The following is a 13549-nucleotide window of genomic DNA, read 5'->3' on the forward strand; positions in this document are numbered from 1 at the left end:
TTCCTTATCTGCAAAATGGGGATCACACCACCTACCTCGCCCCAAATCATTATTATCATCACAGCCACATTGTGAAGACGGAAATGAGATAGGTGCTATGACAGCCCTTAAGAAAAGAGAAGTGCGGTACAAACTCAGGTTATGATCCGTAAATACTGAGTCTTCCCAAGGAAATAACATTCATTCGCAAACTGCTCAATTCTCTCTACCCCATACTTCATTTCAACAGCGAGTATTGTGCTGATCACACTTTCAAAAGATTTTTCCAACTCCCCAATTCAGTGCTTTTATATACTTTTTTTACCTTCCCTTTGCAGGTATAATCCACAAAAACGCCACCATCATTAGCCTGAGCCTGAAGGGGCTGGCTTCGTTAGCCTTAGACGAAGAAACGACTCGTTTCAACTCGGGGAAATGGAATTCAAAGGGTATCACTGACACATCGCACTGCACTGCAACGCGGGGTCCCTTTTCTCATCAAAAGAGCTTTTAGATCTCTGTCAGCTCATTTCTTTCCTCGTACGACACCCTGTGAAGCAGAGAGCGGCACAAACGGCCTCGTTTTCCAGATCGGGGCCAAGGGGTCGGGGGAAGGCTTAAGTCCCAGTGGCAGAACTGGAACTAATCTCCAGGTCCTCTGACCCGCAGGTCAACTCTTTTCATTTGATTTTGCTTCAGGAGCGTGTACCTATCGCCCCTGCCTCACTGACGAGGAACTCTGACTCATTTCACGGATCTCGTCAAGACCTGAATGTAGAAAATCTAGAAGGAAAAATTTCCACAGCATTCAGATGCTGAAATTGGGTTACTAGCTGCTCCCTGAGATACCCAAACATTTTTTGGTCCCAGAACCGCAAATCCATTTCAGGTTCTAATCTGTGAGGAAAACGAAAGCATGTGAGGTATGTTGACTGGCTAAAATAAATGACTTAATTATTCTTACTATACTTGAAAAAGAACCCCACAGATGGGGTTGAATTATTTATCTTGACTCAAGAGCACAAAACTAATGGGATGAAATTAGGGGAGAAAAGAAATTGGGCAGTGTATTGGGAAAGACTGCTTCCCAAGAAAAACAAGACGTGCTCCAGGAGTAAGTGGCAAAACGTCTACCACATGTTTAGTGGCAGATATGAAAGTAGACCGGAAAAAGGGCCAGAATGTGGATCTGGAGCGGAATCACCCCAGTCGGCTGAGGGTAAGCACTGACGATCTCTGTGATGCACTTGCCCCAAAGAGTCCATTTGCTAGCCGGGGCACGGGAGGTGGGGCTCAATCCCTTTTGCCACCTGACAGACCTGATTCCCTTCCAGAGACCAAACTGCTACATGTTTCAACAGCGGACAGTAGCCTCTGACAACTCTCTTTTCAAAGTTCACACAGTACAGGCTTATGGTACAAGTTCGTCTTAGAATGAAAGCATGGCTTTGAGTAAAAAGTGAAATGAAAACCAAAGGCACTCAACTGTGCTGAGACCAAAAAAAAAAAAAAGAGAGAGATCCGCTTCCTATTCTGGTAGACATAAAATACACCGTGGATTTCTTTTACGGTATTAAGCGCTGGCATAGATATACGCGAGTCACGTTAGACAGAGCCATGTCCCACATGGAGCTCACAGTTTTAATCCCCATTTTACAGATAGGGTAACTGAGGCCCGGAGAAGTGAAGTGACTTGCCCAAGGTCACACAGCAGATGCGTGGTGGAGCCAGGATTAGAATCCAGGTCCTTCCGACTCTCAGGCCCAAGCACTATCCATTATATGTTGCCAACTTGTACTTCCCAAGCGCTTAGTACAGTGCTCTGCACACAGTAAGCGCTCAATAAACACGACTGAATGAATGAATTAGGCCACGCTGCAATCCATAAAACCTCTAAATTAACCGTTGCTGCCTTAAGTTTCAGGTGCGGCTCTCAAGTTGGGGAAACTTGGCATTCAAGAAAAATTAAGCACACGCGCGTGCACACACACGTACTTGTGCATAATAAATAAATACGGACTTTCTTTTTACCAGCTTATTAAACCGAGGACTAAAAGGACAAAGGCACGGTGGGCGCCACTCAACGCCTTCACCTTCCTCAAAAGAAATGTCTCCAAAGCAGCTGGCACTTAAATCTGTGTGCGACCTTTGGGCACTTGATATTTGCCCTACCCACAACCCCACAGAACTTACATACAACTCTTTAAATTATACATTATCTATCACCCATTTACTTTAATGTCTGTCTCTCCCCTCTAGACTGTAAACTCGCTAAGGGAAGGGAACATCTCTGCCAACTCTGTTGTACTGTACTCTTCCAAGCCCTTAATATAGTGCTCTGCACATAGTGAGCGCTCAAAAGCACAATCGATTGATTGGCTAAATACATGGGGATTATTCATTCATTCAGTCATATTTATTGAGCGCTTACTGTGCGCAGAGCACTTGGAAAGTATAATTCAGCAACAGATGTTTGTACATATTTATTACTCTATTTTCATTCATTTTACTTGTGCATATTTACTATTCTATTTACTTTATTTTGTTAATATGTTTTGTTTTGTTGTCTGTCTCCCCCTTCTAGACTGTGAGCCTTCTGCTGGGTAGGGACCGTCTCTTTATGTTGCCAACTTGGACTTCCCAAGCACTTAGTACAGTGCTCTGCACACAGTAAGCGCTCAATAAATACGATTGAATGAATAAATGAAAAGACAGAGGCAATCCCTACCCAACAATGGGCTCATGCTGGCATTTGTATGGAAATAATAATAGTAATATTTGTTAAGCAGATTATGCTGGCAATTGCCTGGAAATGACGATAATAATAATAATTGTGATATTTGTTAAGCACTTATGTGTCAAGCACTGTACAAAACGGTGGGGAAGATACAAGATAATCAGGTCAGACACAGTCTGTCGCACACAGGGCTCACAGTCTAAATAGGATGGAGAACAGGTAAGGAATCCCCATTTTACAGAGAACGGGCACAGAGAAGTGAGGTGACTTGCCCAAGGTCACAGAGCAGATAAGTGGCGGAGTCAGTTTTCGAACCCGGGTCCTCTGACCCCCAGGCTCAAGCTCTAACCACTAGATCACGCTGCTCAATTCGATCAACTTCCCGTGACCTGCTGGGCTAACCCACAGGAATCTAAGCGGGAACAGCTGAAAGAGTCACCGGCGGCAGGAGGGCCCTGGGCTCAGAGACCCCCTAAGCCCCTCCGACAGGGGTGGGGATTCCCAACGTGACTGCCAAGACGGGCTGGCCAATGGCCAGGAGGCTCAGGATTGGCAGGAGGGACCTGGTGGCCAGGAAAACCCGGGATTCATTCATTCAATCGTATTTATTGAGCGCTTACTGTGTGCAGAGCACTGTACTAAGTGCCTGGGATGCTCATTAGGTAGCTTCTCCCCGGATCACTCCAGCAACTGGTAGCCCTGGCAACGAGAACTCTTCCTCCAGGTGACAAGTCATCACCACACGGCCTCAAACCTAGCGACGCCAGAGGCGGATACGGAGTAGTATTTGGCGGGACGCTGACCGCATCGACCGAACGAGCTGACCTTGTCGAGGCGCGGACGGCGTTCCGTCGGCTTACCTGGGGATCCACCAGCCAGCCGTGGTACAGGGGAATGGCGAGGAGGTCAAACACGATGCATTCCGGGGTGTACTCGAAGACCCGCACCCCCGTAAATTTCACGTTGACATCCAGGCCCGTCTGGAGCTTGTGCAAGATCGCCATGGCATCACTCATATTCTGAAAAGGAACCGAGCAGAGAGGTCAGAGGGACGGATGCCTGGGGGAAGCAGCATGGCGTAGTGGATAGAGCATGGATGGGCCTGGGAGACAGAAGGTCGTGAGTTCTAATTCTGCCTCCGCCAGCTGTCTGCTGCGTGCCCTTGGGCAAGTCACTTCTTCACTTCTCTGTGCACCTCAATTACCTCATTCCCAAAATGGGGATTAAGACTGTGAACCCCATGCGGGATGGGGACTGTGTCCAACCCGATTTACTTGGATCCACCCCAGCGCTGGCGTCGCTAGGTTTGAAGCCGTGTGGTGATGACATCACCTGTGAGTGTCTGGCACATAGCAAGCACTTAACAAAAAACACAATTTATTATTATTATTATTCTCATCCCCGTCCCCCACCCTGTCCGTCCAGGCCCATCTAACTACCTCGGGCAGGGGAGCCGTCACTTAGCCATCTGAGTGAGCATCAAGGAATATTTAAAGCCGGTACAGTCTGTTCCAGTTTTCTACACATCCAATCAGTCTCAATATACATTCAAGCAACTTGTTCTGCTACAATATCAGGAGCAAATCAGATTCTTTCCCTCAAGAAACACACTGAAACTTAAAATACAGCGCCAACATTTGCATGGGAGCTAAAACTTTGCCCACAGTGTCTATTTCTTTTTAAGTATCAGGCCCAGGGCTAAAAAGCTCATTTAGACCGTGAGGCCCATGAAGGTCAGGGACTGTGGCCAACCTAATTAACTTACATCTACCCCAAGCACTTAAAACAGTGTTGGGCACATAGTAAATCCTTAACAAATATCATATAAAAAAGGGAAGGGGAAAAAAAAGGGCAGAGGAAGGAATCAGTGGACGCCTTAAAAACATGTAAATGGCTATTGTTTAATTCTTCTTCTTAAAAATCTTTGAGTCTAAACTGGTTTCTTAGTGACTGTTTAATATTAGCCTCTCAAATAGAAAGGCATTCATAAGTACTCCTTGGTATCAGGAGCTGGCCCCAGTGAAATTCAGGGTCTCCAGGCTTCTAAGAAGGCACAATAGTAATTTGGAGAAATTGGCTATTTGGCTAATGACTACATCCATCACTGACGCTCCAACCGAGCATGCCTTTCGGCTCTAATGCAGATAGTGATTCCCGAGGTCGGAGTGCCCTCCGGGGAGCGTCACCATCCTGTGACCCCGGCCCTGCTGTGAACGGCCCCAAAGGGCCCCCAAACCTCCACTTCAGCCAGCACGGGATCCCAGACGGGGTTCAAAAGGGTCGTTTGCTACCTAATGGTGACCCACGTTTCGGGAATACAGTCTTTACTGGTAGGGAGCCCGCTGTTGGGTAGAGACCGTCTCTACATGTTGCCAACTTGTACTTCCCAAGCGCTTAGTACAGTGCTCTGCACATAGTAAGCGCTCAATAAATATGATTGAATAAATGGTGAGGCCACCATTCATTTATTCACTCACTCATTCAATCGTTTTTATTGAGCGCTTACTGCATGCAGAGCACTGTATTAAGCGCTTGGGAGAGAATTACAACAATAAGCAGACACAGTCCCTGCCCGCAATGAGTTTACAGTCTAGAAGCGGGGAGGAGACACATGCTTATATAAATTACAGAATGACTGCAACCTCCAGCGTGCTCGCTCAAACACACATGCACGCACATGCACAAACACGTGTGTGTAACATCCACTCACACACGCACACGCGTGTGCACCCCCACCGCCCAACCCTCAACACTTTATCGCCATCCTGTCTGTCGTCCACACTCCCTCGTAGGTTGTCTGAGCAACAACAGGCACCCAGGCCTTCACTCCTGGCCAGCCTGGCCCGGAGGGAGGGTCCTGGGCGTTCCCCCAAGGAGAGGGAGATTCCCGACCTCCCTCCAATACCACCAGGAATTGGCTAGGAGATCGGCTTCCTGGCAACCCTGCTGAGAATCTCGTGGCAAGTCAGCCCCACCCAAGCCAGAGGGCTACTGCCAGGGCCTGAGCAGGATTGGGACCGACCGCAGGGAGCCAAATGATGGTCAAAAAGTCTTTGATCATCCTGCTCCCGACTCTAAAGAAAACTTTTTTCCAATCGTTCCAATACACGGCAACGTTGAGACACATCAATTGGAAACTGGAGCCTTGGGACAACAACTCCGATTCTTCAAAGGCTAATTACCCAATTTGTGGATTACCCAGACCCTGTATTTCCCCTTCCTTCACTGCCTGACTTTTGGCTTTTTATCGCTCATTCCTCCAAAAGAAGGAAAAAGCACAAGACTCCAATCCGTCAATTTTGCTCTGTGTGAGCTGCTGTAATAAAAGGTTTGGTGGTGGAGGAGCTGGAAACTACCGGCTGAAATGTTTGTGGGTCTGCAATCCGATGCTATGGGAAAACGTAAAGTTGCCGATTTCTACCCACTCATTTATCCAACAGAACCTGGCACCCTCAGTGTGCAGACTATAAAATGGGAAAGGGGGATAAGTGGAGTCACATTTCTTTCACAGGAACTCTAATGGAGGGAGAAGGTTTTTGTAAGCCTCTTGACTCTTTCGCTATTCATTTTCCCCAAGAAGCCACTAACACTCCATGATTCAAGAAAATACCAAGAACTGCCCTCTGCAATGTGCTCAAATATGTTTTTATTGAAGAAGGACAATGCTCTGCGCTCTGGAGAGATATACACACCGAAATGCTACTTAAGAAGTGACATTAAAAATTTAGTATCTAGTAAACAACATAAATCCCTCCCCGGCCCTCCCAGGCTAATTCAAGTTCACCAGTTTTAGTGGACAATTATTAATTATTAACAGGGAAACTGGTAGTGTCAGCTAGAGTAGTGTGATTGTCCTCTAGACTGTAAGCTCGCTGTGGGCAGGGAAAGAGTCTGTTTATTGTTGTACTGAACTCTCACAAGCGCTTAGTACAGTGCTCTGCAAACAGTAAGCACTCAATAAATACGAATGAATGAAGTGAATATTTGGGTGCCCGGGCAAACTTTCTCTTCATTAACATTGTTCTAGAAGGGCAAATTGTCAGCCAAACCCTGCTCCCAATTGTGAAAGAGCTCTTTCAGGACAGCCCCCTGTTCGGACAACTCAGTCTGTAATTTTATTTATTGATATTATTATTAATCATATTTAAGAAGCGCTTACTGTGTGCAAAGCACTGTACTAAGCGCTTGGGAGAGTACGATATATTAATGTCTGTCTCTCCATCTAGACTGCAAGCTCGTTGTGGGCAGGGAACGTGTCTGCTCTACTGTACTCTCCCAACTGCTTGGTATAGTGCTCTGTACACAGTAAGTGCTCAATAAATATCGGTGACCAAGTCTTTCGCCCAGCAACTGTCAGGAAGATGGAACCTTCCCTGACTGAGGAGTGAGCCCCACCGCCTACCAGGAGTGGGGGAGACGCCGGGGGCCGGCCACCTCACATCCCTCACGTACAGGAGATGATCACCCGCACGGAGAGGAAGCGGATTGATGGCACTGGGTCTCTGGGTGGCCACCCGTGATCTGGCACGCTGCTGGCTAGCGCAATGGCTACCCACTATTGCCCCAGGCCAGAGAGTGGAGGTTCTGCTAAAGGGAGGGAGCACGATGCTTCCCGGACAACAGGAGATGCTCGAGTCTCAGCCTCCACCCAAAAGGGAGACGTGATCCTTTGGGAACGGGTACTGGAGAACCGCAAGCCTGACTGGAGGCCGTTGTCTAAAAGCGGCGTTTACACAATAATAGTACTTGGCTAACGGGCACGGAGGATCCACCGGCCACTTTACCATCACCAAGGGAAGCGTCTCTCCAAACTGCACCTCTCCCGGCTCTCCCTCCTCCGCCTTCCTCTCACCTTCTCCCCCACGGAATGGGCGGGGATGATCCTCTGCGATTCCAAACACGGATGGTCAATACACTCTAAGGACCTGACACATAGAGATCTCTCAGGCTGTTTTCCCCACGGAACATGGGTCGAGGAAACAGTTAATGGTATTTGCTGAGCGCCTACTGTGGGCAGAATCCTGTACAAAGTGTTTGGGAGAGTTCAATGGCTAGAAGACACGATCCCTGCCCTCAACGAGCTTACAGATCTAGCGGGACAGAACAGAATGGTTGAAGTAGTAGCTGCCCAAGAGTCCTTTAAACATCTGTTGGGGGGGGCAGGGGTTAACGATATTTGTTAAGTGCTTACAGTGCAATCATAATAATAATTATGGTATTTGTTAAGCGCTTACTGTATGCCACGCACCATTCTAAGCGCTGAGGTGGATATGAGCATGTGAATCCCTGTCCCACATGGGGCTCAGAGTCTCCATCCCCATTTTCCAGATGAGGTAACTGAAGCGCAGAGAAGTGACTTGCTCAATATCACACAGCAGACAACTGGCAGAGCCGGGATTAGAACCCATGACCTTCACACTCCCAGGCCTGTGCTCTACTACATAATGCTGCCTATATGCACTAGGGGAAGATACAAGCTAATCAGGTTGGACGCAGTCTTTTGGGTGCCTCCTTATTTTGACTGAATGGAAGGAGTTTTAATATGCCAACCGCTTTATAGATATTTACAAATCCACACCTACAAGAAGTTCGCTGCCACTTCGAGAGGCACGCAAACCCAGTAAAATCTAATGTACTTGGGATGATCCTGCCAGGAAGTTGTTTTGCAGGTTCAACAGCATCTTCTCCTACAGCGATTTAAGCCCATAACCTTTAGTTCTGTCCTCTGACAAACAGAAGATCAGCACCTGCACATCTGAAAACCCAACCGTACTGTGACCGCAGACTGCACCTGTTCTCTCTAGAGTCTTGCACTCTTTGCCACTGGCCACGGGGTGACAGGGAAAGAGTGGGGATGGTCCAGGGCAAACCACCAACACTGCTACTCCTTATCAATCAATCAATCAATCAATCAATCGTATTTATTGAGCGCTTACTATGTGCAGAGCACTGTACTAAGCGCTTGGGAAGTACAAATTGGCATCACATAGAGACAGTCCCTACCCAACAGTGGGCTCACAGTCTAAAAGGGGGAGACAGAGAACAGAACCAAACATACCAACAAAATAAAATAAGTAGGATAGAAGTGTACAAGTAAAATACATAAATAAATAAATAAATAGAGTAATAAATATGTACAACCATATATACATATATAATCCTTATCATTAGAGCCTGAGCAATGTGCACCTGAATGGACAGGAACCAGGAAGGGTGCTTTCTGGGTAGGACGATGTTAGGAATTAGGGTGCGGTCTTCCGATAATGTGCACCTACTTGGATTAAACAGGAAGCTCGAAGGAATAGTTGGGCGTAGTATCGATCAAGCCGTGAGTTCTGTCACACACATTTTCCCAATTCGATCCATCGTATTTATCGAGTGGCTACTGCTTACTATTTTTAAGTGCCGTCGAGTCATTTCTGATTCACGGCAACTCCGTGGATCATCATCATCATCAATCGTATTTATTGAGCGCTTACTATGTGCAGAGCACTGTACTAAGCGCTTGGGAAGTACAAATTAGCAACATATAGAGACTGTCCCTACCCAACAGTGGGCTCACAGCCTAAAAGGGGGAGACAGAGAACAAAACCAAACATACTAACAAAATAAAATAAATAGAATAGATATGTACAAGCAAAATAAATAAATAAATAAATAGAGTAATACATATGTACAAACATATATACATGTATGTATAACTCCATGGATATACTTTCTCCAGAATGTCCTGTCCTCTGCCATAATCCTCAACCTTTCTAATGGTTCTTCCGTTATCGTTGTTATGGTCTCTATCCATCTAGTACAGTGCTCTGCACACAGTAAGCGCTCAATAAATACGATTGATGATGACGATGATCTAGCTGCCGATCTGCCTCTTCCACGTTGTCCCTGGACTTCTCCTGGCATTAGTGTCTTCCACAGAGAATTAGTCTCCTGATTATGTGACCAAAATATGCTAATCTAAATCGAGTCATCTGGCCTTCCAAAGACCACTTTGGTTTAATTTGCTCTAAAATCCATTTGTTTGTCTTTCGGGCAGTCCACGGTATTTGCAAAAGCCTACTGCTTAAAGAACACTACACTAAGATCTCGGGAGAGTACGACAGTGTGAATAATAATAATAATAATAATGATGGCATTTATTAAGCGCTTACTATGTGCAAAGCACTGTTCTAAGCACTGGGGAGGTTACAAGGTGATCAGGTTGTCCCCCAGGGGGCTCACAGCCTTAATCCCCATTTTCCAGATGAGGGAACTGAGGCCCAGAGAAGTGAAGTGACTTGCCCAAAGTCACCCAGCTGACAAGTGGCGGAGCCGGGATTTGAACCCATGACCTCTGACTCCAAAGCCCGGGCTCTTTCCACTGAGCCACTGATCCCTGATCTCAAGGACTTTACAGTCTAGTGGAGAAGCAGCATGGCCTGGGGGATAGAGCACGGGAACCAGAAGGAGCTTCCTGGATTCTAATCCCGACTCTGCCACTCGTCTGCTGTCATCCTGGGAAAGTCACTTAACTTCTCGGTGCTTCAGTTACCTCATCTGTAAAATGGTGATTAAGACTGAGCTGTCCAATTGACTGTGTCCAATCTGATTATCTACCCCAGCGCTTAGTAAAGTAGTACAATGCCTGGCACACAGTTAGCACTTAAGTGCCATTAAAAACAAAAAGACATGAAAGTGGCTCTCGGAAAGGAGGAAGATGGAAAAGTGGGTATGTAGAGGAGTTAGTGCTTGAGAAATCGGGCATATAAGTAAATCAATCGTATTTATTGAGCGCTTACTGTGTGCAGAGCACTGTACTAAGCGCTTGGGAAGTACAAGTTGGCAACATATAGAGACGGTCCCTACCCAACTGTGGGCTCACAGTTCTGTAAATCTATACAGAAGTGCTCCAGGGGCTGTGAATCAGTAATTGTGTATTTTGCGCAGAACCGCTGAAGTGGGAGACTGGGGGAACCCGGGGTTTGTCAAGGCCACAGTACCCTGTGGCACAGGAGAACTGACAATGCTTAGTACAGTGCTTTGCACACAGTAAGCACTCAATAAATACGACTGAATAAACTGACAGACATATTCAACTACCCAAATCATTTCAAGATCAATTTACCTTGGAGCAAAAAAGAAAAATGTTTCCGTTTCCTTCTGCTTCAGATGCTATCCTTAAGGGTCATGCAAAATTGATGCCAAATAGAACTTTAATATTTTACTGACCACCTACTAGTTACTGGGCTTCTTGGCTATTTTTCTGTAACAGATAGCTGGTTTCTTACCTGCTCGTAGTTTAATCGTTGAATTTCCGAAATATCTTTTGGTTTTGCATCAAGGATGTAGTCTCCTGTGAAAGAAGAACACAAATGCTTTACAGTGAAATTTCCTCCCACATTTTCAATTTAATTCGACAATTTTCAGAGAAGGGAACCCTCGCTCTGAGACTATGTCTGCAAAGAAAAGGGCTACTACTAAATTGCGAGTACAGCCTAAAGTTTAGAACACCTTTATTGTTTTCTACTAAAGTAGACACTGGTTAGGACGATCGAATGAATGAATTTCCATCTCCCCCGCTAGACTGTAAGCTCCCGAGGGCAGGGAGCAGTTCTATTAACTCTAGTGGACTCTCCCAAGTGCTTAGTTCAGTGCTCTGCACACGGTAGTCGCTCAATAAATGCTACTGAAGAGGATGTCAACCAAACTAGGCATGTTGCTACTACTACTAGTTTGTAAAGCGCTTTCTATGTACCAAGCACTCCTCTAAGCCCTGAGGGAGATACAAGTTACTCAGTCCCACGGGGGATCACACAGTCTAAGTAGGACAGTAAGAGAGGGAACTGAAGTCCTCTGAAAACGTGACCCTCACCCTTGCCGGTATGAATGTTATTCATTCATATCTGTTTGGGCACGTCGGCCCAGAGTTCAGGAAAGTGGCAGTTTAAACTGCTGCCTCCCTGTTCCTGTTCGTAGCGTTCCTTGTGGAGCCATTAAACCACAAGCGAATGATCCATGGCACCGAAGGGGCTCCTGGGTGCTTCTCAGATGGCCAAAGTGTTTCCGGAGCAGCAGCAAAGAGGGTTGTTGGTGGTTTTTGGTTGTGTTCTTTGGGGTTTTTTTTAATTCAGGGGACAGACTGTGGGTGAAGGGAGGAGACACTGGTGCCCCCAAATACCTAAAAATGTGAAGCCTGTGGAATAAAGTTACTAATAACAGCAGCAAGAAAGGCATCTATTAAGCCCTTAGTAGGTGCCAAGCACTGGGCTGTGAGCTGGAGTAGATGCTCTCGTCCCCCTCTCCATCCCCCCCATCTTACCTCCTTCCCTTCCCCACAGCACCTGTATATATGTATATATGTTTGTACATATTTATTACTCTATTTATTTATTTTACTTGTACATATCTATTCTATTTATTTTATTTTGTTGGTATGTTTGGTTTTGTCTCCCCCTTTTAGACTGTGAGCCCACTGTTGGGTAGGGACTGTCTCTATATGTTGCCAATTTGTACTTCCCAAGCGCTTAGTACAGTGCTCTGCACACAGTAAGTGCTCAATAAATACGATTGATGATGATGATGACGATGATGATGCAATAATCATATCAGACATGATGCCTGTTCCCCAAGGGGTTCCCGCTCTAGGAGGAAGGAAAAAAGCAGGTAACTTCTCCCCATTTTACAGTTGAGGAAACAGGCGCAGAGCAGCTAGTGATTTGCCTATGATCGTACAGCAAGCAGGGAGCAGGGCTGAAACTACCACAAAGGTCTCCTGACTTCCAACTTCTTGCTCTTTCCACTAGGCCACGTGGCCTTACCTTGGAGAAGACTCATTCTTCTCCACATAGAGATGAGTTCCTGCAAATCCGCCGAGGGGCGGTGAGTTAGCCCGAGGAAGGAGGGGGTCGGAATATGGCTCATTCTCCATTTGGGGTGGGGGACAGAGGGAAGCCAACTGACCGGGCATTGCACCCCAACGTTACCGGTGCTGCCCGGTGTGGGGTGGGGGAGGAGGGCACCTGGTAGAAGAGCAGGTGCACTGCAGAAGTGAAAGAACTGCGCTCAACAGGAAGTTTAACGGAGGCTACAAAGCCTTTGGGTTCCACTGTTGCGTAAACGTAAAAACACATAAAGTTGACCCAATTTCCCCCCCAAAATGCTGACTCTCAAATCCACTTCCTTTTTGATTACAGATTTATCGGCAGTAAACAAATGCCCCTCTCTCATTCTACAGGCTCCAAAAGCCGAAAAACACATTAAACCGAAAATTATCTTAAGTCATGGGGACAGCTCCACAAAACACATCGTGATCATGGATAACAAGGATGTAGTTTTTCAGGTAATTAGCATAGAGCAGGTGGAGGCAGAGAGGCGTTGGGAAGGCATGGAACCTAAAACAAGCAAACAAAGAGACAGACTAAAGTCAGCTTGCCCGGGCAAGGGCAGTACAGAGCTGATGCAGGGCATTTTTGCAGAACTAGTCAACTAGGTCAATATTTGTTGTTCTCCCTTCATGGGTAAATGCTTGACATCCTCCTCTCCTTGACCTGAAGGAAAGGATAAGCTATAGCTTTCACCTCTGCATGAAACAACAGCTATTCAAGGTTGCGCTGTGAAATTGTTAGGCTTCACGGGGACATAGCATACCTACAGAACATATTTAAGAGAAGAATCTTTTTAACTGGTGCTACTGGTTTTCACTGTTGGTGAACACTGCTTTCACATCATTACCTAGTGTCAACTCAGGAATATCCTTACCATTTCTGGCTTGTTAGAGCAACAGTTATAACTAGTTGTTATGGGCAGGGAATGTGTCTGCTCATTGTTGTACTGTATTCTCCCAAGCGC

At 46.3% G+C, this 13549-nt stretch overlaps 1 protein-coding gene across 2 annotated transcripts in view; it reads right to left on the reverse strand.

Annotated features, from left to right (window-relative positions):
• MINDY2 (MINDY lysine 48 deubiquitinase 2) overlaps positions 1-13549 on the reverse strand; it is a 56594-nt gene that overhangs the window by 26189 nt on the left and 16856 nt on the right. For both annotated transcript variants that reach the window (XM_038749965.1, XM_038749964.1), the window contains exons 3-4: positions 10990-11054; positions 3577-3735 (exon numbers count right to left, since the gene is read on the reverse strand). In XM_038749965.1, the coding sequence (XP_038605893.1) occupies positions 3577-3735; positions 10990-11054 (224 nt within the window). The remainder of the gene's footprint in view (positions 1-3576; positions 3736-10989; positions 11055-13549) is intronic.

This window comes from Tachyglossus aculeatus, chromosome 8, assembly GCF_015852505.1.
Source record: "Tachyglossus aculeatus isolate mTacAcu1 chromosome 8, mTacAcu1.pri, whole genome shotgun sequence".
Classification (NCBI taxonomy): Eukaryota; Metazoa; Chordata; class Mammalia; order Monotremata; family Tachyglossidae; genus Tachyglossus; species Tachyglossus aculeatus.